This window comes from Caretta caretta, chromosome 9 (genome assembly GCF_965140235.1).
Source record: "Caretta caretta isolate rCarCar2 chromosome 9, rCarCar1.hap1, whole genome shotgun sequence".
NCBI classification, from domain to species: Eukaryota; Metazoa; Chordata; order Testudines; family Cheloniidae; genus Caretta; species Caretta caretta.
In genome coordinates, this window is record NC_134214.1 from 65,374,424 (window position 1) to 65,400,064 (window position 25,641).

Here is a 25,641-nt window from a genome sequence, read left to right on the forward strand (position 1 = left end):
ACTTTATTTTTGAATAGGTGTTGCTAACATACTAGATTTATGTGATGGAGGGTGGGGTTCAGGGAGAATGCAGGCACTTTATGCACCTGAAGAATAAGGAATATATTGTATTTTGTTCCTTCAAGGATCTCCAGGCACTTTGCAGAGGTGATGGGGATTCCATTTTCCAGATGAAGGAAAAGGTACAGAGAGGGGGTAAGGTCACACACTGAGCATGGAGCAGAGTTTCACAGTAGAAGCCTGGTCTCTGAAATGAGAGTTGGTTCATAAGTGCAGCCCTGGGAGGTCTGAAGGAGACGTGTTCTCTCTGCTCCCCCTACTCCCCATCAGTTTTTTGTTTTCCTGTTGATGCCCCTCAATGCCTCTGCTAGCCTCATGCATTTTCACTTAATTTACAGCTGAGCTCTGGCTTGGCCGCTCTGTTCAGGAATCCACCAGATTCTGAGTTGCTCATTCATCAATAAATAATTAGCGGGTAGATCCTCACTCTACTTCTGGCTGCTTTGTGCTGCATGGGCAATGCGAACTAGCTGGAAAGCAGCCCCAGTGGGACAGCTGAGATTCCTCATTGACGTAAGAGTCCCTTGGGGAGCCCACTACAAGCTGACATAAATTAGAGCACCCTTCATGCCGCTCTAATTTGATTGGCCCCTGGCTACCGCCAGGATTGTGGGAAGCTGGAGGGTGACTCAAAGTCACCTTTGTCACCTGCGCTGTGCCCAGGAGCGAGCTATGTCAATGAGCCCCAAAATTTTCAATAGGATTCAAGCGCAGTTTCATGTCTTACTTGAAGTCACGTTGGGAAGGCACTGGATTATTAACGTAAGTGCTCCAGCGAGGCCGTTTATCGTTGCTCGTCCCTCTTTGATGTGTGGCACCAGTGATGATGTTAACAAGCTGCTCTCTGGATTTAACTCTGTGATATTACTTTCCTTGAGATTTAGAGCAGTGAGCAGCATACCTTGGGTTTCCTTTGATGGAAACACTTGTCTGACAGCACCACACAGGCTTATAAATAGAATTTAAAGAAAAGAATAAAGAAATTCTGCTCTAGGGTACAGAAGGATCCCCATAGTCCCTGACATGAACCAAGTGACTGGAACAGAGACCACCCAGATACACCTCATTAAGATTTGCGCTTCAGATGGCAGGAGCCAAGGTAGCAGTTCTATGTCCATCCAGACCCTGGGTCTGACACATAGCTCTGGGATAGATTTTCTTTTGGGAGTTGCATAAATCAGTGCAAAATAGCTCTGAGCAGCCCAGACAGAGAACAGCTTATTCTCTGAGAGCTAGAGACTGATCATTGCCATGACTCAGAATCTTACAAGGGGATTGTGAGTCCACAGTGATGATGATACAATGAAAGGGCTTTTTCTTTCTTTCTTTCATGCAAGGCAGGGGTGAAAAATCCAAGAGAGAAGCGCAGCCTGTCCTGGGAATGCAAGACAGAATCAGCCTGATGACAGAATTCCATGTCTTTGTTCATCTTGGCATGAGTTCCATGTCTTTGTTCATCTGAAAGAAATGCCTCCAAATGAGGCCTATGGATGGGTGAACCGGCTAAAAGTAATATAAACTGATTTAACCGTCTTTCAAACTTGAACTGAAACATTGTTGAGGCTTGGAAAAGTTTAGCAATTGTTTCCCTTTTGTTTGCACGTGCCTCTTCACTTTTGGTCCCCGACTAAATTAAGAAACAGATGAAACTCTGAAAGATCTCTGGCTATACTGTTTTTCAAAAATGCCCCTCTCTCTTACACTGTAAGTTCCTTGGGGTAGGGGGCATCTTTTTGTTCTGTTTGTACAGTGCCTGGCACAATGGTCCATAACTAGGTTTCCTAGGCATTAATGCAATCCAAATGATAACAGTAATAGACACTGGTTCAGCTCCCCTGAGGTTATTAATGTTGGGAGCCCTCCTGTGGAAGAGCTTCTGACTGCTGCCACTGCCAGCCTTTGAAGTACACTTGATAAAATCTGCTGTGAACGAGCTGATGCTTAACATTCCTGCTGCTTGGCTACTGTAGGGCTTCCAACCTTGTTACCACTGATGGAGCTGCAATGTTTGAGCAATAGTGCAAGACATTTTTGTAAATGTCCCTAGTCTAGGCCAAGCCCATGGTGGAGGCCAGTCTCATGGAATTTCTGGTCCACCTGGGACCAGGAATTAGGTGCTTGGATGCCATGGAAATGAAAGTGGTATAAAACTCTAGTTCAGTGGAAATCTCTTGACACCTCCAGCCCAGTCTGTAAGCCAAGGAGATTTAGAGAAGCTTAAGAGATGTGGAGCTGAGGGTTTGGAGGCTCATTTGAATGGACCCACTAGACTTTTTAAGGTTTCTCAGCAATAAGTGAGACTTTATGTTGTAGGAAATTCAGTAACTGTTATGAAAAAGAACAGTGGTAATGTAGCTTCAAGGTTTTATATCAAAAAAATGAAGCATGGGAGAGTGTATGCTAGTCTCTTCTACTTTATAAGGGTGTATTGCTCTATCCCCATTTGCCCATCCTCTACCATACCGGTCCTGTGGTCAAAACACTCCTCCTTTTACTAAAACAAGTGCTTTAAAGAGTGAAACAAAAAATCAAATGAAGAAAAAAAAATAAGGGCTGTTAACTGTTAACCCATACCACTGCTACACGCTGAATGGATTTTGTATGTGATTAGTCCTGACAGCTTAAAAGTTGTATCTATTTCTTTGAAGTCAATGGGGACAAGGAGGAAAGTGGCCAAGGTACTTGGTTTTGTATCTATAGGGCCTTGTTCCTTTGAAGGCAGTAGAGGGGACATCCAAGTTGCTAGGCAATCTGCGTGTAGAGGAGAGATGATCCTATAGAAGCAGGGTGGTCAAGTGGATTGGGCCCTGGACTGCAGCTCAGGAGATGTGGTTCTGTTCCAACCAGCTGTCCCCTTTGGCAAGTCATATCACCTCTCTGTGCCTCAGTTTGCCCATCTGTAAAATGGGGATAATGATACTGACTTCCCTGGTAAACTACTTGGTGATCTCTGGGGTTATTTAAGAACTAGGTGGTATCATTGTGATTTAAAGCATTGGAGCAGGCAATACATCCCTGCCTCCCAGGGCTGGGAGGGTGAATTCCTTGATGTTTGTAAAGGGGATGAGCTCCTTGATGGGAGGTGCTATGTAGTACTGAGTATTATTCTTTGGTGACCTCTCTTTACATGGACAATGGGGCCCATGTATTGGCTTACCATGCCCTCATTTAGTGAGAGCTTCCTTGGAGTAGGTACTGCCCAACTTGCAGCCTCTGATGTGTGGAAGTTTGTCTGCCTCTTCCGTGATCCCCCATCCACAATCTGCTCAGGGTGGGACAGCAGTTTCAAGTGGTTTTTCTTTACCTCTCAGCACTCAGGTTACCCCTCTTTGTAATTGCCCTGGCAGATGTAGATGCCCTATCGTTGTTCTGCAGATCTAACCTGCTGCTGATTGCTTAAAGCACTTAGTTGGTTGTGTCTGGCTTCCCTATGCAGCGTGATTCCTCCTTGTGCACCTGCTTGTGGTTTAGGCCAGTGATATGGCTACTGTAGCATCTGTACCCTGCGCTCTTTCTAGGCCTCACAGCCACCTGGGCTGTGGAGGGAGGCAGTCATTCTGCACCAGCGATGCTGCACAACGTTTTTTAAGTAAGAATGTAGGAATTTACATCCTGGTCGGATCCATGGTCCATCTAGCCTTGTGACCTATGGCAGGCAGCAGATGCTTTGGAGGAAAGTGTACAGCCCCCATAGTGGATAAATATGCAGTAACCTGAATGTAGGGGCAGTTTTTTCCTTAGGAATGGAAGTGAAGACTACTGTGTTCAGCTGGAAAGGCAGGGGGAATGTGAGAAGGCAGAATGCAATTGCATGAGCAGGAAACTGGCCAGGACTTGTGAGAAGTGTCATGGGCTATTTTAATGACTACAAATGGGATACCTGTTCCAGTATCTCAGCCAGATGAAGGCATCTACCACAGCCCCTAGCATCGCGCTGAGATGCTGACTCGGAGGGACCCCAGCACCTGGATTTCTGATGATCTAAGTGCCTAGGGAGTCCTGGGAGGGTTTCTGTCTCTAGAGAGGTGCTGAGGGAATGGCCAGCTCGGTGTCGTCAATCTGTATGCGATCTCGCACAAACAGTGATATGGATACTGTGCTGTAACCCTCACTCGCCTTTGTATGACCGTAGCTAGCTGAGCCCAGCGAGGGACCTGCCACCTGAGCTCCATGTGTTAGCTGGCTCTGGAGCTGCACAGTGAGCTCCCTTGTCAGACCCACTAAGCAGCACAGACTGAGTCTAAATGACTTTCCTTTGCAATTGCTCATAGAAAACGTTTATTGTTTGGCTCCTTTCTTAGGACTAAACACAGGTACAATCCTGTCCGTTCATCCTTTGCATGCTGTCCATGAACACTTCGCCGCAAGCAAGGGAACCTTAGGTCGCACCGGCTGTGATCAGCAGGAGCTCAGATGCTGCAGGGACTGGCGCGGTATCGAACAGAATAGAACAGCAGGACAGGCGGGGCGCTCAGCCAGGAGTGGCTGGAGCACACAGCAGGAATCAAGGAGTTAACAGCCTGCATTTTACAGGCTTGTAATACAGGGAGGCTAGCTGAGCAGCAGCATACAATAGGGTCCCCTCTATACAGCCAGGGCATACATTGGTTATAGTTCCATTGCTTCAGCAGTTGTGTGGCCCTACACTCTCCCTAACATGCGTGCCACCCACCAGTTGCACGGCATGATGATTCTGCAGATAACCCTTCCTCCCTGGTAGCAGTAGGGATATGGATAATAGCCCAGCAGAGGCTCGCACACCCGCTGGCAGTATCGGTTGGCGCGGCGACACTGAGCACAGCAGTAGCCTCGTTCATCCCACAAGGGGTGGAACTCAAGTCCGTTCTCCGTCTGGAAGAGAAAACAACCAGGAGAGGGTGGGAGGGAGAAAGTGCCGGGGGCAGAGCACAAACCTGGGGGCACTTATGGGGAGCTGCTGCTGCGCCGCCGGGGTACTAGCCCCCACAAACGCTTGGGGGATGCTTATGCTGCCATAAATGCCGCCGTCAGATGAACCCAGCACCTATACCCCAGTCCAGTGGAGCACAGCCAGGCCCCAGGAGCAGCAGGGCTGGGAGGCCAAGCCAGATCTCTCCCAGCTCAGAGCTCAGCCCCTGGACACTCGTGATGGCATCTGACTAATCTGAACCCTGGACCTCACTTTCTGCTTGTTGGCTGGTGGTTCATCCCAGCCTCCTCCCATCCCTTTCCTTCCCAGTCCTCTTGTTGCCAGCTTCATGCTCCCTGTCCTCCAAGAGGGGGTCATGCTCCAAGAAGTGCTTCTGCCCCTTCTTTCCAATGGGCCTTCTGTGGGGAAGCAGCAGAGGGTACCAGGAGGGAGAGCAGAGAAGCAGCAGGCTGGGGAAAGCCACTAAGTCCCTGACGATCCTGTGAGGAGAGGAGCAGAACCACTGGGAGCTTGGGAATGGGAAGAGAGGCAGAGCCATGAGGGACTGGGGAAGGGGGCAGAGTGTGGGTTGGGATGGTCATAGCACGTGAGTGACAAGGGGAAGAGGGCCTGTTCAGTAGTGCTTAAATTCAGGGGAGGGGCTTTGAATATTGGGAGACCCCTGAGATCTGACAGCATTTCTGAGCAGTCTGCTGGATGGCAATGGAACGAGTGTTGGGTCAGAGGTTCGGGGCAGCACCCCAAAGTTCGGATGCTAGATCTGAGCTAATCGAACCCCTCTGGACTAAAGCACTCATGGATTCCAGTGCCTGGAGCACAGCAGGAACAGCTTTTCCCCGGTTCTCCAGGCAGGTGTGACCATGACAATCCGGGTTTTCTGAAGGTTCATTTTGGGCATGGTTCCAGGTTTGGATAGAGGTTTGAATTGGTTCTTATTTCATCTGGTTCTCTTTGGCCCTAGAAGGAACAGGACCCAAAGCAAGACGGTCAGCTTGTCTTAGAAATGCTGCTGCTTCATAGTCTGAGCACAAGACTGAGAGCCAGGGATTTCTCAGGTGCAATCCTGTCTCCGACTCGCTGGGCAAACGATTTAACTGTTCTGTGCCTCAGTTTCCCCAGCTGCAAAATGTGACTAATAATATTTCTCTCACTTATGGGGATGCAGTGAGGATTAATTAATATGTATACAGCACTTTGATACTATACATTGCTATATTGGTTTTGTTGTCCACACAAGATCCAGTGAGAATCTAGTAAAGTCACCCAGTGGTTACCTGAGTTATTCACCAGAATTGGGTAATTCTTGGGAAGAGGAGCAGGTGGTAATGCTGTTGCTGGGGGGATAGTCATAACATGGCTCCATAGAGGAGGGCATGAGCACATCACACAATTAACAGAGTCAATGTGAACATTTGGAGGTGACTATTCTGGAATTTGAGTGGCCCACCAAGTCTTTGCATTGGTTGAAATTGCCATTTGTAGTGCACCATTTTCTGTTGAGTCTGGTACTTCCTCAGCCCTCATCACTAATATCTGAGCATTCTGCAGTCATGAATGGGTTTTAGCCTCACGGCATCCCTGGGAGGTAAGGAAGCATATCCTCATTGTAGAGCCAGGAAACTGAGGCACAAGTTGGTTACTGAACTCCCCGAAGGTCACACAGCGAGTCTGTGGTTGAGCCAGGTCTTCTGAGTCCCAGGCCGGTGCCCTGCCCACTAGACCATGCTATCATAGATATTAAGGTCAGAAGGGACCATTAAGGTCAGACTAGATGATCATAATGGTCCCTTCTGACCTTAGTATCTATGAATCTGCCCTAGTTCTCCATAGGCAGGTCAAATGTGACATTACAACCAAAGAACTGTGGCCTCTCCTATTATGAAGAAGGATTGCAGCTGTTATGCTGTGCTATGAGTTAACCATGTTTTGGGGACACTATGGGCATTAGCTCAAACAAACCCCCTAATTGGCATGACCATTTCACGCCATTCTCATGTCATCATCATTTATTGGGATTCTTGTTTTAATGCAGTGCTTTAATACCCTCTAAGGTGGCTAAGAGTCACATGTCAGGGGCAGACAGAAGTCAGAAAAAGGTGATCACGTAGGCCAGATGATGTAGCTTGAGAGTGTTCCTACTGTTGAAGTTCAGCCTGAGAGTGAAATATTGACAGTTGCCCAATAATTATTCCCAAGGACTCACATAGTCATTTACTGGAAGATCCTCTTCAGTTAGCTGCCGGGCCCGGCGTTTGGTTCCTGGCCTTGCATCCTTATCCACATGGTGCTCATTCTGTCTTTCAGCCCCGTCTTGTTTGGTCACAAGGAACGGGACATCATCTTCCCCTCCATCTTCAAAGTCATGCAGCTCAGGAGCTAAGAGGAACAGTGGAAACAATCATTAGAAACAACTATCCTGGAGAGATTGCAGGGACAAAAGTTGCAGGTGGCGTGCTCACCATTAGCATAATATGGCACAAGGCCCCACTAAACCCAAAACAGCATTAAACCACGCCCAACATTGTAAGAACATTGGGTCAGAGCAATGGTCCATTGAGCCCAGTGTCCTGTCTTCTGACTGGTGCCTGATGCTTCAGAAGGAGTGGACAGAACAGGGCAACTTATCGAGTGATCCATCCACTGTTGTCCAGTCCCAGCATCTGGTAGTCGGAGGCCTAGAGACACCCAGGGCATGGAGTTGTGTTCCTGACCATCTTGGCTAATAGCCGTTGATGGACCTATCTTCTATGAATATATCTAATTCTTTTTTTTAACCCAGTTATACTTTTGACCTTCACAACATCCCCTGGCAATGAGTTCCACACGTTGACTGTGCATTGGGTGAAGAATTACTTCCTTATGTACATCCGCCTCTCTGTGCACAACACACGGACAGCTCCACGTTATACAAACTGGAAAGCTAGCAAAAAAAATGCCTGCAGTGTTGCTGTGAGAAGGAGCAGGGGGAGAACTTTGTCTCCAGCGAAAAGGGGTTCATTTCAGCTCACCTTCCCCCTTCCTTTGCACCAGTGTTTGGAAGAAGGGCTGTAAATTGACTCTCATTATAGTGTGTATGGCAACACCCATTTTTTCATGTTCTCTGTGTGTGTATATATATCTTCCTACTGTATTTTCCACAGCATGCATCTGATGAAGTAGGTTTTAGGCCACGAAAGCTTATGCTCAAATAAATGTGTTAGTCTCTAAGGTGCCACGAGGACTCCTCGTTCTTTTAGGAAAGAGAGAGAGGCGAATGCTAGGGAAGAGAAGGCTCCACACCTGGGGTCACAGAACGTGCTGACTGCACCTGGGTGTTGTCTGCTGAGCCATCCCACTAGCTTACAGTTATTCTGGAGGATGCTGCAGGTATGTGCATGGAGAGAAGAGCGTTATACAGTCATGGGCCTTAATGGAATCAGACACTGGCCCATGGCACAGAGCGTCTGGTCTGCCAGCCCTTACAAACTGATATATTTTCAAAGCAAGTCACAGGAGATCCTGCCCATGGACGGGTTCTGTTGGGCACAAATGCAGATCTCTCTGATTTGACATTGTTCCTTCACAGTCCCACAATGGCACCAGCCTGTCTTGTGGGTGAGACCCACAAAAGGCTTAATCGTGCAGGGTGCCCCCTTGCGGAATGTTCAGCCAGTCAGAATTTGGTCAATGCTTTTATCGTAGCACTCTACATGCTGCAGGCAGCTGGCACGTGGGCAGAGGCAGTGGAAGCTGCTTTGACTGGGGCTGGGGAAGAGGAGAGTCAGGGGCAGCAGGAGGACATTGGGGTGGGCGTTCTGCATTGGGAGCAGAGGGAGGTGGGGGCAGCAGGGCAGAGGAAGGACAGTTGGGGTATCGTGGTAGGAGGGGAGCAGGGTGGGGGAGAGGCAGTCGGGGTGTCAGGGATAGGAGGGGAGCACAGTGGATGGTTTGCATGGAGGAGGGGCAGTCAGGGTGTTGGGTAGGAGGGGAGCGGGAGAGGGAGTCTGCATGGGGGGAGGGGCAGTCCAGTGTCAGGGATAGGAGGGGAGCAGGGTGGGTGCTCTGCATAGGGGGAGGGACAGTCAGGGTGTTGGGTAGGATGGGATTGGGGTGGGTGGTTTGCATGGCGGGAGGGGCAGTTGGGGTGTCAGGGATAGGAGGGGAGCGGGATGCGGGGTCTGCATAGGGGGAATTACTGAAACTTGGCCTGATCACCCTGCTTCCCACCTGCTCCCCATTGCCATGGCAGCCTCTCCAGCCCCAAGGGTCGTGCTCTCGCCTCCTTCCCCAGCAGCCGCGGAGCCCAGCCTCGCCTGAGCACATCAGACAACTTGCTTGTGGCAGAGGCGGAAACGTAAATCATCCCCTCGAAGTTTCCATTGCGGGGGCCTTGTCCCCCCAAGCGCACTTTGGTTCCACCACCCCTGCCTGAGGGTGGAGTTCTGGTAAAAGCAGGAGACTCCAACTATCTGATCCTCCACTTTAACTGAGCTTCACAACAGAGCAGTTGTCTTTCTAACTGACCTCCACACTCTTGACAGTTATTACTCCGAACACAACAGTCACAGTTCTCTTTTCAATAATAGAACAGTATTTGCCGTTACTCTAGTACCTCTCCTCACAGGCTCTCAACACTGCTTTAGAAAGGTAAGTGTTGTTATTATCACCACTTTACGGATGGGGAAAGAGACACCAAGCGGCTAAGTAACTTGCCTGAGGTCACGCAGTGAATCAGTGACAGAATTTAGTTGTCTTTGTTTCCATTCATCTGTTCTAGACACTGTTGACTTCCTTTCAGGTGCCAAAGAAATGTTTCTCTTTATTCCTGTGACAGAGGGTAGGCTGATTGAGGGCTGATAATGAAGGACAGATTGACTTTTTGCAGGGAAAAAGCCTAGCTAGTTATATTACATGGGTTGTTTTCTCGTGGTGGTAGTAGTAAAGGATCTGTCCACATTCATTTCTCTGATTTATAACTCCACTTTGGAAACCTGTTCTGGGCCAGCTCGCAGCATACAAGATTTCAGAGAGAAAGATGGGAACTGTTCATTTGACTGCAAAGCTGTTCCTGGAGATGCGGGTTGGTTAACATATGACATCTCTTATGGGAGTCTGCAGGAGTGAGGGAAAAGGCAATTTTACCTGTGATCAGAGTTGGGTGGATCCAGTGTATGGTCACATTTTTGCAGATGTCAAAAATTTTGGAGCTCTTGAGAAATTCTTTGTTGTCAATAGGTTTTTCCTCTGGAATCCAGACCATGGATTGCTCCAAGTAGGTTGTCATCACTTCATCTCCCTGAAAGAAGAATGAGGTGTCACCTTGGTGTGCTGGCATAGACCCTATCACCTTCCACGGCTTCTACCCCTCCTCAGATTCCTTTGCTAAAGACATGACTTGTTAAAACAGTGCAAAACATACATTCCCTGTTTTTAAAGCTCCATGGATTTTGCCTTACAGGTTTAGGGCCCCAGTTCTGACCTCTAGCCCTGGTGTACACTTAAAATTATGATCAAATGAGCTGAGTTGCTCAGGAGTGTGAAAAATTCACACCCCTGAGTGCCATAGTTAAACTGACCTAACCCCCAGCGTAGATGCTGGAAGAATTCTTCCATCAACCTACCTATTGCCGCTTGGGGTGGTGGATTACCTACATCGCCAGAAAACCCCCTTCCGTCAATGCAGGAAGCGTCTACACTACAGCTGCGTAGCTGTAGCATGTGTACTGTAGACATGGCCCCATGGAGTAAGCCCCATTGATTTTAATGGAGTTACTCTTGGTTTACACCTGTGGACGTGACAGCAGAATAATCAGGGACGTTGTCTCTTTCTATGCCTCCTGCAGTTCCTTTGCTTATCTGAGGGCTTGCCTATGCCACGAATGCTTTGCCAGCATAGCTCTGTCGGCTAGGGGATGTGGTTTTTTTCACGCTCCTAGCCAACAGAACTAAGCCTAACACTAGTTCTCTCTTCTCTCCAGTCACTTAGTGGGTATGTCTACGCTGCAGTCAGAGGTGAGACTGCAGCACATGTAGACATACCCGAGCTAGCCTGGAGGTAGCTTGCTCCAATAACACTAGCAGTATGGGTTAGCCACTCCATGCCCAGGGTCCCAGATGGGCTCGTACAACCCATGCTGCCGCTTGTGTTGCTGCAGATCCACTGTTGTTGTTATTAGAACTTGGTAGATCAAAGCTGACTTGGGTATGTCTATGTGTGCTGCAGTCACATCACACCTCTGATTGCAGTGTAGACGTACCCAGTCTTGCTTCAAGAGCCTTCTCCTCTGCAACTACTGCCATTTGGAACAGCCTTCTGTATTCCCTGATTCATCAATTCTCCAACTCCTTTCAAATCTTAGATTAAAACATCTCCTTTCTCCCTTGTTCATTCCTCTTAAATTCTCTCTCCTTCTGTTACTGATTTTGTGGTCAAGCACTTTCATTTATTCCTCACAAGATGCCTTTGCACAACTGTTTTCTGTCATTTATACCAGATGTGTCTCCTATTACATTATTCTGTACTGTATTTTGGCATGCAGATTTTATGAACGAGGCTATAGAAAAGAGTATTGCATTGGATTGCACTAAGCTATTTACTAAATGCCCACATATATGCAGAATGCTGGCATGCTATTTATTATTTACCATTGCTAAACTACACCAAAACCCATCACAACAGCCCTCAAAGGGGCTACGCTCCCCTTCAGATTTTGATCTGCTTTAACCACCATCTATTTATTATTGGGATATTGGGTGGAGGAGAGAAATGATTGCTGATCAGAGTATCCACGTGTGTGTTTTTCTTAGCTATGCAGCCATGCACAGAAAGAAATTACTAGATCTTAAATCTTAGTTTATCACACTGGGTTTTCCCTTTCTCTTCTCTATCCTGGGAAATACTGTTTCGGTAAAGATTAAAAAATCATAGTTATTTGATGACCCAAAAGCTCTACTAGATTCTCACGAAATATCCAAAGAATCTGTGATTGAAAACTCAAAGGGAGAATGCCACTCAGAATTTAGGCCCTGATTCAGGAAAGCCCTTCTGCACATGTGTAATTTTAAGCACATGATTAAATTCGGTTGGCTACAATGGGATTTAAGTACATCCATAAGTACTTTCCTGAATCAGGGCCTTACTGATTCACTGTTGCCTAAATGTGGCTGCTCTTGTTATTTAATGACCTTTGCATAATTCTCTCACAGAGCACTAGGCAGATCTTTCTGGGAGAACTCATTAGACTGACTGCTAGCGTCTGCTAATCCTGAGCTGCCGTGTGGCCTTTTAACTGCATTATTGTTCTTGATTCTTGGTATTGTACCGATTGGATTTTGTCTGTCTTCTGTCTGATCCTGTCTCTTTGAATTGTCGTTTTTACCAACAATCCTCTGAAACAGGATAATTTTATGAAACCATCACAACGCTCATTCTTCCATAATAGCAAACTGTCAGTAAACGACGGAGCAGATGGAATTCCAGTGAGAACATGCTCTGATTCCTAGATGAAACTAGCAAAGTCAGCTTCACATGGGGTGGTTTATGCAGATTTTTATTTTATTTTATTTTATTTTATTTTATTTTATTTTATTTTATTTTATATTTACATACCTCAGGTTCCTGTATCTCAGCCTCCATAGTTTCAGGTATTACTTTAATCTGAGTTTTGATGAAGCATTTTTGAAGTCCTCCAAAAAAGATGCCGGTTATTCCCTAAAAGCAACAACAGCCAGGCAAGTGATATGTGAAAGTTTAAATAGCAGCACAAGGAGAATCTCACTGGATCACAATTTAGTTATGTTTTTTGTTAGTTTTTGTGCAAACTCTCTTCAGCAATGGTGCTAAGATGTACTAAAAAGATCTCCTAAAGGGTTTGGAAAATGGTGCTATTTACAAATAGCTGAAGGAAGGGATTAATAAAACGCGGTCCTGATACCCATTTCTTTGTAACTATCACATGCTTTAGTTGTCACAAATAAATGAATAAAGTATAATCTGGCCATTCTGAATATATGAATCTTCAGCCTTTAACTCTTGCTAGATGATTAGATGAAGATTTCAGGACATGTCACTGAACGGAGTATTTCCCTAGGAATTATAATTAGGTTTCATATTGATCTTATCTTGTCATGAGGTTTTAATGCTCTCCTGACAGACAAACATGCCATTTTTTTGTAGATTTACTACAGTCACATTCATCTGCAAGGATACATCCAATGACTAGATCTTATTTTCATGGAACATCACCATCCCCACGGTGAAGAGCTCCAGTATTAAATGCCCCTGAGAGTGAATGGGAGAATAGCATCTTTCCTTATGAAGGATCTCCAAAGTATGCTGTGGAGCGGCATCACTCACTCAGCCAATGAAATGGGGCTAACTTGAGCAGCATTACACAACAGCTTTTAGGACTTGATCTCCCTGAGTCCTAATCCAACAAAGATCTTAATCACGTGCTTAATTTTAAGCACATTATTAGCTACAGTGAAGTCAATCTTGAATAGGGTAAGTGAACACTAACTCTGCAATGGAACTGCAGAGGGAATTCAAAAAGGTGGAACAATAGGACTAAGAATTTGGATAGGGTGTGATAGTTAATATATGGGAGAGCATGGTCTAGTGGTTAAAGTACAGGCAGAAGTGGGAATCAGAAGACCTGGATTCTATTTCTGGCTTTGCCACTGATATGCGGGGCAGTGTTGGACAAGTCACTTAACCTGTCTATGCCTCAGTTTTCCTATTTGTCTAATGGGGGTAATTGTATTTACCTCTGGGGGTTATTATTCAGTTATTGCAAAATACTTGGAGATCCTCAGCAAAAATTCTCTAGCTCCCAACTCTTATTTGTGGAGGTGTCCTATCCAACTATTTGTCCAGTCTTATCCTTGCTTAACATAAGAGAACTGATTAGAGAAGAAAATACCCAGTGTGAAGTGGCTTCAGCATAGATAGCAGTAAGTTTCCCCCCTCTGCACTGGGTGTCTTTGCTCTGACTATGAACAGTGGTGCCAGTTATGGTATTGACACTTTCCTACAAGAAACTGGACTGAAACCGCAGGCCCCTGAAAACTCATCTGATGGTAATAATGCCCTTAAATCACTCTCTGAGGGCTTACAGATAAAACCGCCACTGTGTCTGGACCATCTGGTTGCCTCGTTGTAGAAGGTTTAGAAAAATGGGCATACTTACATTTTTAAAGTCATGTATTTCTAAAATTTCCTCACTGCCATTTCCAGATCTGAATGTCTCTGTTCTGGTTAGAGGATCTATCTCCATCAGAATCTTCTTTTTCTCCCCATGGCTAAAGAATGTGTGCTCCAGATCATATATCTGGGAGGACAAGAAATATATGCAGAGGCAGTCAGGTCCATCCCAATGTTTTATTTTTTGTTGATTTAGCAATTAAAAAAAACCCTCTGTTGTGTTACACTGGTTTTGTACCATAGTTTCTGCAGATGGTTATAAAAGTTCGTAAGCACCAATGCCAAAGGGCCAGAGCTTTGGAGCAGGGGTTATCTCTGCTTTCAAGTATCTGCTGGTTGCTTTTACAGCTGCTCTGCTCACCTTGGGCTCAATCCTACACTCCACTCCCAGCAAAATACCTTAAACCTCCATGCTTGCATACAGTGGCGACAGATGTTACAGAAAAAACGAAGATAGATAGATGGCCTTTAACACAAGCCAGGAAGTCAGGATCAGACCCTCAGGCCATTCATGTATTAGTAATGGGTGTACTTCAAAAGTAATCATCCCACAAAGTGTTGACCCAGATTTTGGGGGTTTGGTTTGGCCCAATACACAGAAAAAGCTTACTTGCAAAAACTGAATCCAGATCTGGATTTCAAGCTCTCCAAAGTTACTAGGAATTGCCAGAACTGACTAGTCTAGTGTCCTTTAACTCACAATAGGCCAGAACCTGCTGCTTTGGAGAAAGGTGCAAATGGACAATTTAGAATAACTTATCCAGAGGGAAAGTTTCTCACTAACTCCCTTAGTTAGCAGTTGGCTCGTGTCTGATGGGTTTATATCTCTTACTTTGTAAATTTTATCTCATGTAAGAGTGGATGTTTTCATTCTTTGTATCAGTGTATGATTGTATTTTTAACCTGCTAAGCTCTTGGCTTCAGTAGGATCTTGTGGCAGTGAGTTTCACAGGTCAACTCTGCGCTGTTTGAGAGAGAAATTTAGTGTAGTAGTTTTAAATCTGCAGCCTTTTAATTTGATTGAATGTTACCCTGTTCTTGTATAATGAGAAGAGCTCACGAAATAGCCTTTTCATTCTGTCACGCACTTTCAGTCAGAGGCATCTGGCTCTAGAATGTACCTTTTTCCAACACAGCTGGAATCAGGTGACCTGCAGGCACCTGGCAAGGCCTAGTTATTCTCCTGGGCCTCTGAGAAGATGAGTAAGTCAGGTAAGTAGATTAATGGGAGGGGAATGATGAAGGTTAATGGGCTGCGTGGGTGAGGAAGGACTTGTTGATATTGGTTCTGTTTGCTGTTGCTGCACATGTATTTTATATAATGATGTTGTGTGACAGGCAGATTTTTTATCTATAAAGTAATTCCAGGGTGTCCCCACTGGCTCCTGGTGTAATGCTAGATTCATTATTCACTCCAGTCCCCAGTAGGGGACTCCCTACACCTTCTAGAACTCTGTTTCCACTAGCACAGGCCTGGTCTACACCAGAAAATAAAGTTGGCTTAACTATATCGTTCAGGGGTGTGAAAAATCCAGACCCCTGAGCAGCATAGTTAAGCTGACCTAATCCTCAGTGTAGACAGTGCTAGGTGGATGGACAAATTCTTCTGTTGACCTCGCTAGTGCCTCTCGTGGAGGTGGATTACCTACGCCAATAGGTGAACCCCTCACGTGGGGGTAGGTCGTGTCTACACTGAAGCGCTACAGTGGTGCAGCACTTGCAATTTGAATGTAGACAAGCCTAACATTCTTTACCTGATGTTGACTGTTCAGGTGCTAGTGTAGACAAGTCTAACCCGTTCTCAACTCTATGCCAAGATAGCCTACTCCTGGCTGACAATGGGTGTGCTAATGTAGACAGGGTTTAGGAGCTGGGATAAAACCTCATCTTCCCACACACTTCAGTCCTCTCACTCTCAAGGCAGTGGTGGATTAAGGGATGATTTAGCAAACTGGCCAGTCCAGGCCCTGTGCTCCCAAGGGGACTCCATCCCCCCGGCACAACTGAGGTTGCACACAGAGAGAACCAGTGGCTCACCTGTGCCTCAAGTCCTGCATCATGCAGATTGAGTAAGACTTGCGACAGCTTCCTCCAGGGCCCATTGACACCAATGCTGTATCAATCAGAGGGGGCACTGCCAATGCCAAGCAACAGGAGATGCTCCTCCCCAACCCTTGGGCTCAGCTCTGTGCTAGGAAGGTTCCCTCTGGTGTGGGCCCAGAAGCAGGAGTTCAGTAGCCTCTTCCCTCCCGACCAACTGTTAAAGCTGAGCCCTTCCACTGCAGACAGCAGACTGTTAAATAGCAGCAAATGCCTTGTGACCGGCCATGGAGGTAGGCAGGGACCCTTTCACTCTGGCTGGTGGTGGGACCACAGCTAAGGTGACCAGATGTCCCGATTTTGTAGGGACAGTCCCAATTTTGGGGGCTTTTTCTTATATAGGCACCTATTACCGCCCGCCCCCTGTCCCGATTTTTCACACTTGCTATCTGGTCACCCTAACCACAGCTGCCTGTCCTGAGTGTAGGGATTTGCAGAACAGCAGGGCTGGGCCAGATCATTTCATCCTCTCTCTCCGCTTACCTCCCTCCCTTACCCACAGCATGCTGGGATGGAGGTTCAGCTACCCCTGAAAACGAGGGAGGTGCAGTGCTATATAGGAAGGACAGACTGGAGTGGGGGTGAGTCTGGGGGGAGGGGTCACAGTAGAAAGATCTCTAGGAAGAAGGCCAGAGCTGAGACTCCTTCCTTCTCCTCAGAAGGTGCCTGAAGCTGGCTATACCTTAGCCCTTTGCCTTGGACTCGCCTATAGCCAGTCCCACCTTACCCCATTACTTTAGCTGAGGGAAACCCTGCTCTGTGTGTGCTTGGCCTTTACTGGGGTGGGGGTGTCCTTTTCATCTTGTTCCTTTTTAAATGGTGTGTAAGCTCCATCCAAGCCTGCAGAATCCTTGCCAGCTCCTGTTGTGTCTGTCTGTCCTCTGTCCAGCCGTAAGGAAGACGATGAAACACTGGCACTGTGGGAATGGAATCTTAGGCGGAGATGTCATGGTGGTGATCCCATAGCTAAGGGTGTGCACTAGATAATGGGGTACAAGAATCTTAATAAGTAGGGCCAATGACATGCATGAGGTTTGGAGGAATGGGCACTGTACTGTTGTCCCTTTGGTCAAGCAGTTAGCCAATACTGGGGCCTTGTGGGTTTGTTTCCACCAGAAGGAGAAATGGATCATATGCGTCAGGTATGTTCTGTGGTGCAATCCTATTTATTTACAGAGCACATGCTCTCAGTCCTGTGGCCCTGAACATATCAGGAGCAAACTGCAGCAGGCAGTTGCCTTTCTCACAATTTCCAAGCCTGTCCTGTGCCCCAAGGAGCTCCGTCTCTGCTCTCTTTCTGAGCCATGCTCACCACTGCATCTCTGGCTGTGTCTGCTGGCTTCTTGCCTCTCACACAAAAGCAACCCCCTAGCCCTTGGGTTTGCAGTTAGTCCTGTGGAAACCCCACAGCCCACTTGGGCAGTCGTATCTATTGTCTCCAGTTATCACTCCATATAAAGGGGCTTAATTGCTCTTTCCTTTTAGCCTGAAAGAAGGGTGTAGAAAGGTCTGTGATGGTCTACAGAAGGCAGTTATGAACACCTTCCAGCATAACCGTATGTTACATGCCTTGTACCCTCCCTGTGCTGAAATGGGCGAACAGAGAGTTAATAAAAAGAAAAGGAGGACTTGTGGCACCTTAGAGACTAACAAATTTATTTGAGCATAAGCTTTCGTGAGCTACAGCTCACCGCATCGGACGTGTATCTCTGATACAATCTGTATTACTCTTCACAGGTACCTGTTTGCTGCTGTTGCCAGCTTTTGGCAGCCCTCTTGTCTCTGTTGTTGTGTGACTCTTAAGGGCTGAATAGTAGAAGATGCTATTTGAAGCATACAAATGATCCTCCTGGAGCAGTTAAAGCAGGTGAGTTGTCTTCGAGATTCTCCTTCAAGGATAAAACAGTGTCTCTCTAAAGAGAGTCCTCAAGCAAAGCACACAGAAACCCCTGAAGAGCCAAGAGGGGAAAAGACAGTACTCCCGGTGCCTGGACGCAATCTGTTCTCTAATTCAGCAGCAAGGTGGAGGGATGCATGGTTTGGGGAGGCAAACGCTCCTCTTATCCCTGCAGAAAGCCCTTCTAGGGCAGGTCAGTGGCACAGGGGGTGTGGGGTAGAATCCGAGGAGCTTTCACTGCTGCCCCTGCGGAATGTCCTGTCTGGATAAAAGTAGCACTTGGGTCTCCAGGGCTGCTGTTACAGGTGCCTTTCTGGAGCTCTCTATCCTTTCTTATGAATGACCGAAAGCTGGCTCAGGGGTCTGGTGGGGGGCTGCACAGCTCCTCCCCCACAGACTGACAAGTTGCAGCCAGTCTTCACCACCCTGTGGCTGGTCAGTGGCCTGTACGAAGTAAGATTGGAGGGTCTCCATCCAATTCCTAGGAGAAACATGTCCACACACAGCTGGGAGGATCTGGCATCCTGTTGGCATTCTCAGCAGAGGCCAAAGACTGGGTGGGGCTGATGGGAGCTTGCACTGGGTTGTACTCATTCTGTGGATAAACAGAAGCTTGTGTCTCCAGGGCTATCAAGGGAACAATCCTCATGGAGCCAAATCCTAAGCCCGGGCAGCCTGACTGTGCAGAGAGGCAGGAAAAGGGCTTTTATTAATAACAACACCTAACTCTTATATTGTGCTTTTTGTCTGTAGGGTCAAAGCCCTTTACAAAGGTAGTCAGTATCATTATTGCCATTTTGCATATGGGGAAACTGAGGCACAAGGCAGTTAAAGTGACCTGCCCAAGGTCACACAGGCAACCAGTGGCAGAGCAGGGAATAGAACCCAGCTATCCTCAGTCCCAGTCCAATGCTCCAACCACACTGCCTCTCACTTTAAATATTAAAATGCATTAAGACTATTCGGTGTCTCCCTGACAATCATAAGCATCTCTCGATAGCTAGATTCAGAATTTTTTAAAATATACCCGCTGTTAGATTTTAATGTATGGAAAAATTAGGTTAAAGGCTAGAAAATGTTGAAGTGTTGCCTGCTCAGAGAGACAAAATACGGGCTGTGCTTTAAATCATCCACGAAAGAATCTGAAACCATACTGTAGACTTACTTTAGAATCCCCTTCCGTTTCAGGGGAATGATTTTTCCTCTGAGTTTGGCCAAGTAACCCATTCGGAGGCTTGGCTTCGCTGCACATTATTTGGAGAGTTGTGAAATTTTTAATTGGGCTAAAGAGATACTGATAGTTTTGAGAGTCATCTCAGAATTTGTATGCGGAACCAGCTCTCCGCACTGTTAATCATTTCGGTTTGTTGTCTTGTCATCTTTGTTTTGTCCATGTAATGCTACTAAATGGCAGGTTCAGGTTATTTCAGTGTTACTGTATGATGGTGGAGTGCATGGCTCCAAAGGAAAATTGCAAAGGGGAAAATTGGTTTGTTGCTACTTTTTTACTTCTTAAAGTCCCATGAAGAGACTCAGAAAGGCTTTTTTTTTTTTTCAGATGGGTTTTGTTACTCTTGATTTTTTTTTTTTTTTAACATTAGAAATTCAACCCTTGCATACCCTGATTTTCCAGGAAGACTTGATGGACTGCTGGAGAAAGAGTTGTCTCATGAGATCACTAGCGACTGGAATCAGAGCGGTTGAGAGGAGAAAGGATGTTTGGTCAGGCTGTTTAAATCTGCTTTGCTTTTGTTAACACACATGTTACTTCAACATCTACCAAATCATTGGGAAAAAAAATCTTTCTTTGCAAAAGATTAAAAAATGCATCCTCCTTCAATTGAGGACTGGTCTCAAGTCCTCCAGCAAACTCAAAATCAAGAGCTGATATTTCTAACATTAAAATAACCCAAACAAGTAGGAAACTCCCCCCAAACTTTTCTGGCTTTCATTTTACATTACAATGAAGCCCAAAGGGCACACACACAACATTCCTTTTCTTTGCTGGCCACTTCTGTTTTAATAATTAAAAGACCGGGGTCTTTTGTCTTTCCTGCTAGAAATGTTTTCTTTTTGACTCTCCACTGTAATGTTAAATGGCTCCTCCTGAGCACTTTGTAATTTCCTTATTTTTTATTATTTAGTCTCCTAGATGTTTGTAAGTAATATTTCCATCCCTAGCAGCTTGGCCCTTTATGCATTTGGGTAACATTGCGCCCTTACTTTTGCTTTACCCCTGCCTCTCTGTGCAGCGGTAGCTGTGAGATACAGTAGTGATGTTTATGTTGTGCAGTCCATCCCCCGTAAGCTTTCATTTAAGCGTGGTGAAGACCTTTCCTGAAAGGGTTAACAGCTTGTGCTCCCATTGTGTGGCTGGCAAGCTTTGTGTAACTAGAGGAACAGTAGAGACTCTGTGAGGTCCCAGCAGCAGCTTGGAGATGTGTGTGGCTTTTATTTCTTTTTGATGATAAGAAAATAAACTTTCAGGAAGTGGGACACTTCCTATCTGAATAGAACGATCACACTTGGGGCCTGGACTGTTTGACAGTTTAAAAGTGCATTGTGCTTTGAAAAAATGGTCTTCACACTGTAAAGCTAGGCGTGTTTAAAGGGGAGTCTCTTTCTTGACCAATGCCTTTTGGATCTGTGGAGAGACCAGGTGGGTGAGGTAATATCTTTTATTGGACCTGTGTCAGCCAGACCCATCCCCGTAGAGAGAGAGAGCTGCACTGGGCACTCATCTCCAGGGATGGGGCCTCTAGTACCACGACTCATAGAATCATAGAATATCCGGGTTGGAAGGGACCTCAGGAGATCATCTAGTCCAACCCCCTGCTCAAAGCAGGACCAATCCCCAATTTTTGCCCAAGATCCCTCAATGGTCCCCTCAAGGATTGAACTCACAACCCTGGGTTTAGCAGGCCAATGCTCAAACCACTGAGCTATCCCACATGTAGGTCTATTGTTCTCCAGGCCTTTACGAGATTAACGGAGTCCTTTCTGCACTTCACCAAACTGTCACATCTAAGCCACTGGAAATCAGTGTCAGGATGAGGTTAATCTATTGCTGCTGGGGCTTGACCTGGAGCTTCTTGCACTCCAAATCAGTTGCTATGTCAGGAACTTTGGTGAGTGACGTGATTGAAGTCTTCATCCTCTCCTTCGTCTGCTAGACAAAGGGCCTGATTCTCTGTTGCCCTTGGGCCCCTCTGGGCCTAGGACAGGTGTAAGTTGGGTTGCCATCTTGCCGCAGCGCTGAGTGTGTGGGGTGGCTGTGACCAGGGTGGAGGCAAGTTGTGGGTAGGGCAGGAGAGGAAGGAGGTAGATTTGGCGGTGGGAGGGGACATGGCTGGGGAGGACTAGTACCCTGGTGATTATGCACCTCTGCAAAGCCCCACAAAGGCTCCTGAAATATGGGCACAAATTAGGACAATCCTCGGGGCAGCCCTAGCTTGCAGCAGGGAGTGGCCCCTGACTAAGGGTGGTATAACCTGCCCCCTCTATATCTCTGCTGGAGTCTGTGTCACAATGAGTTCATAGTGCTCTTTGCTACGGCAATTGTTGGCTGACTAGGCCAGGGCCCCTTTCACTGCCCACTGCTAGCTAGGTAGCTCCCTGGAGGTCAGCATAGCAGCCGAGGCTAGCTCTTCCCGAAGCTCAGACAATTCGATGGCGTTCGAGGTATGATCCACATGTCCCCAGGCAGGAGCTCTGTGCCCAAACAAATGCTGTCATAGCAGGACTCTCAGCCGTACTCGGTTACAAACCTACTGCTTGGCAATGGGCTTATGGCCGCAGATGATTGGAATGAAAATATCTCTACCAGATGTCGGCTCTGAATCACAGCAGCTTATTTTAAACAGATGTAGTCAAGTAAAGTAACAGAGGCAAGACCAGGCTTCCAGGCAGCCCCAGAGCTGACACAAGCATTGCAAATGCCCACACATGCAGCACCAGAGCCAGCTCACAAGAGTTCCTCCCATCAAGCCCCTTGCATCCCCCCGACTGAACCTCCTCTCACCACCCCTTACTGCGCAGAGTGAAATTCAGCCCTGCACAGTGGGTGCGAGGCCTGTGTAGGTACCACTGCAATCCCCCTTCAGCCCTGGGGCAAGGACTGAAGGGCGGCTCAAGCAGTGCCTAGGTCTTGCACAGGCCCTCTGTGCTGAGGTGAGTCTTGCCCACAGGGTGAGTCTGAGAGAGCTGGGCTTCTAGCCCATGACCCAGGTTTCCCACATTGTGCTCAAGACAGCAGCTCCTGATAGCTGGTTCAGCGAGCTCCAACCCCAGGCTGTCTGTACTGGGACTTTATCTGCAAACAGAATCCTGGTAGGAGGGGGCAAAAGGACAGGGGAAGGCAAAGACCAGGCACAAAGCGGCTTGTTGGTGCCGAGGTCCATGTTCTTGCTTCAGGGTTTACATTCCCTGCTAGGTGTTTACGTGGGTTGTGATAAGTGGTGTCTTTTCAACGTCTGAGGTCAGGACTTGTGCCTGGCAGACAGACCCCTCTCAGTGGGACACATGACACCCATCTGCTTGTGGTTCCAAGTATGAGTCCGGCTTTCGGCGTGAGTGAGCCCGGGGAGCAGTCTTGCAAGCTATGGTACCTATCCAATTTTGAGAGAATGCCTAATATAGAAACTCCTCCCCACAAGGGGGCAAGGATAAAGCACAAGCAGCTTGTTGGCTTAGAGGTTAGCAATCTTGCTTAAGATGTGAGAGGCCTGAATCGGGGCCATAGACTGGCTAAAATAAAAAGGACTTCCCCTTACCGTAAATCTTAATGCCCATCAAACATGTTGCAATTCCCCTTCAAAGAGGTGTTTAATGCACACATATAATAACATTCCTGCCTCTAAAGTTTTGTATTTTGCATATTGTAAAACTAATAAAAGTATTATTAAAAAATTATAAGATCTGCAGTCTTTGTGCTTCAGGGTATGAACTGGTCACCATCTGGGGTCCTCCTTGAAGCAGATCTTCATCTAAAGCACCTGGCATTGGCCACTGTTGTAGACAGGATAATGGACTCTATGGACCACAGAGACCTGTGATGGGGTGTTAGTTGTTATGCTCCTAACTGGTGGGGTAGGAAGATGGTGCAGGAGGAGGTTCAGGTTTGGAGGGGAAGGTAGCCAGCCTATCACATGTAGATTGGCTCCAAAATACATGCCTTTCTAATCGCTGCTATTTGAATATCTCATCAAACAGGAAATATGTGTCTAAGGATAATGATCCTATAAAAGTGGAATTCCCCCAAGGAACCAAGAAATATTGAGGTAGTGGAGTCAGCAGAGTTACACTTTGGCCCTTGATGTGGTTTTATTTCAATCTACTTTGTGCTACTCTAGATATGCACAATGGGGATAAGAGGACTACAGGCTGAGGAACTGAAAATAAATGAACACAATCCAGTTAGCAGAAACTCCTCTGAAAGCAAGTCTGTCTCATTGTCCCTTAACATTGCAAACACATTAAAGTAAGAAATATAAATCATGACAATCAATCATTCTGGATTCCAGCTTCCTCTCCTCTTTATGTGATGGCATAATGACTTTTCCACCAGTTTATGGTAAGATAATTGAAACAAAATGGAAAATAGTTTTGTACTTGTCATAAAATTTGCTGCTGGTGAAATAAAGTAATTTTAACTCTTTATAGCTGAGATCCCATCTGGTGCAATTATTAATTATGAAAATATTCCACAAAAAACACTAAAGGCTAGATCTGAATAATGAAAAGAAAAAGGTCAGCATGAATATTCTGTAGTGTAAGAAATGTTTATCACAATATTGTATGGATTTTTAGAGTGAGCAGTTAGCAGTATTGATAGATATAATATTGTAGAAAGATTTCTTGATCTCACTGTGTAGAATTGACACACTAAAATACTGGATCAGTGAATATTTACTTACTTTTTTAGGTGACGGGTTCCAGAAATATTTGACACCAAAAAATATCAGAATAAGAAAAATCACCAGTACGCAGAAGAGCAATCCACAGATCTTGTATCTTTTGCAGATCTTCTTTCTTGTCTTAGATGCTTTTGCCTAATTAATTACAAAACAGCAATATCCAGTGGTCTGCTTATCATTCCAAGGAGTGTTGAATACACATATATATCAGACAGCTATTATGCTCTAGGTAATAAATATCACATGGGAAATTCTACAATGGTAAAGAAAATCATTAACTTACATCTAGAAAGTGACAGACCTCGGGGCTCTCCTGAGAATTCTTTTCCATGGTCTCGAAGTAAAATTTCCTTCTCTCTCTGTGTGTGTAGAGAGGTCGGAGAAACCACTGCTGAGGTGGAGTTACAAATGATCAGGACTGCACATGCCAGTGAGGAGAAATTCTGTGCTACAATGACTCCAATATGTCATGCTGAAGCCTGCTTTACTACAGGAGTCTATAATGCACCAGTCAAAGTGTGGATATGTGTGTGGTGCCTATTGCATCTGTGCTGGTGTTGAGGTGTACGGGGTGCAAGTGATTGCCCTGTGGGTTGGGAAAGTGACTGAGGGTGAGCTATAATACAACAGCTTTCACTCTGTACCTACAGAGGCAGTGGATAAGCATTTTATACGCTTACTAAAACTGGGCAGCCAAAGAGTTCTGCCCTATCACCCCCCTTCTTTCTCCCTTTGTTTCACCTTTCCAGCTGTGCCTCACATCAGCTTTTTCAGTAAATCTAATGTTGCCCCTCCCACCCCATTCTAACTCTCTCCCTCCTGACACCTGGGTCTTTTGTGAGCTGCTTAACTAGACCAGTCAGGGCCAGCCAGTGGGGTTCTGGATCAGAGCTGGCGGTGAGGTACCGTAGCCCTTGCTGCATGTGTGTTTATTAAGGGCACTTCAGAAGCAGCCCCTTGGTCCTTTCTGCGGCCGTGGAGCTGGGAGATGAAATGGGGGTGCCCTCGCTGATATCTGGCTGCCGGTTGCTTTGGAGCCCCCCAGTGGAATGACTACAGCATCTAGGACACTAGAGTAGCACTCTGCCCCTCCTGGATCCTTCGTCTGGAAGCACTAGGTCAAATTCAAGTCTGGTGTAAATAAACGGAGCTCCATTGACTTTAAATGGCATCTGCTTCGACTAGGCACTGAATGTTGAACTGTAATGCAAACATGAAAATGGAGGTAAGCCTGGCAAAATGCACCAATGGCCCCACTCCCCCCAAACCCCCCAGCTTCGGGGCATTCAGTAGAGAAACAAGTTTTAACTACCTTTTTTTGAAGTCGTATCTTCCTCTGTGAAATCTTCTTGACGCGTCCTGGTTCCCAGAATGTGGCCCAGCATGTGACCTCACGTACCCCACCAGACCTATTGAATCTGCGCTTGGTGTGATCTCACAGCAGGATGCATTCTGGGATATCATCAGTGAAGCAGGAGGTGCCAAGACGCTTCCGCAGGGAAGGAATAATTTTAAAAAGTTTATTAAAACACATGTCCGCTGTGCTTTTAACTCATTGTAGTGTTGTTGTTCACCTTTC

General features: G+C 46.4%; 1 protein-coding gene across 1 annotated transcript; it reads right to left on the reverse strand.

Annotated features, from left to right (window-relative positions):
• Positions 1-4,321: 4,321 nt before the first annotated feature.
• Positions 4,322-24,796, reverse strand: TNMD (tenomodulin). The gene is made up of 7 exons (XM_048864050.2): positions 24,346-24,796; positions 24,063-24,197; positions 14,137-14,277; positions 12,558-12,659; positions 10,091-10,244; positions 7,173-7,345; positions 4,322-4,911 (listed from the first exon to the last, which is right to left on the reverse strand). The coding sequence occupies exons 1-7, from the start codon at positions 24,391-24,393 to the stop codon at positions 4,702-4,704; spliced, it is 963 nt and encodes a 320-aa protein (XP_048720007.1). The 5' UTR covers positions 24,394-24,796; the 3' UTR covers positions 4,322-4,701.
• Positions 24,797-25,641: the final 845 nt, after the last annotated feature.

Coding starts and splice junctions, on each gene's coding strand:
- TNMD (XM_048864050.2), bottom strand. CDS start 24,393: ATGGAAAAGAATTCTCAGGAGAGCCCCGAGGTCTGTCACTTTCTAGAT. Junction 14,278..24,062: donor GGAACCCGTCACCTAAAAAA/GTAAGTAAATAT, acceptor TTGTCCTCCCAG/ATATATGATCTGGAGCACAC. Junction 12,660..14,136: donor AAATACATGACTTTAAAAAT/GTAAGTATGCCC, acceptor TGTTGCTTTTAG/GGAATAACCGGCATCTTTTT.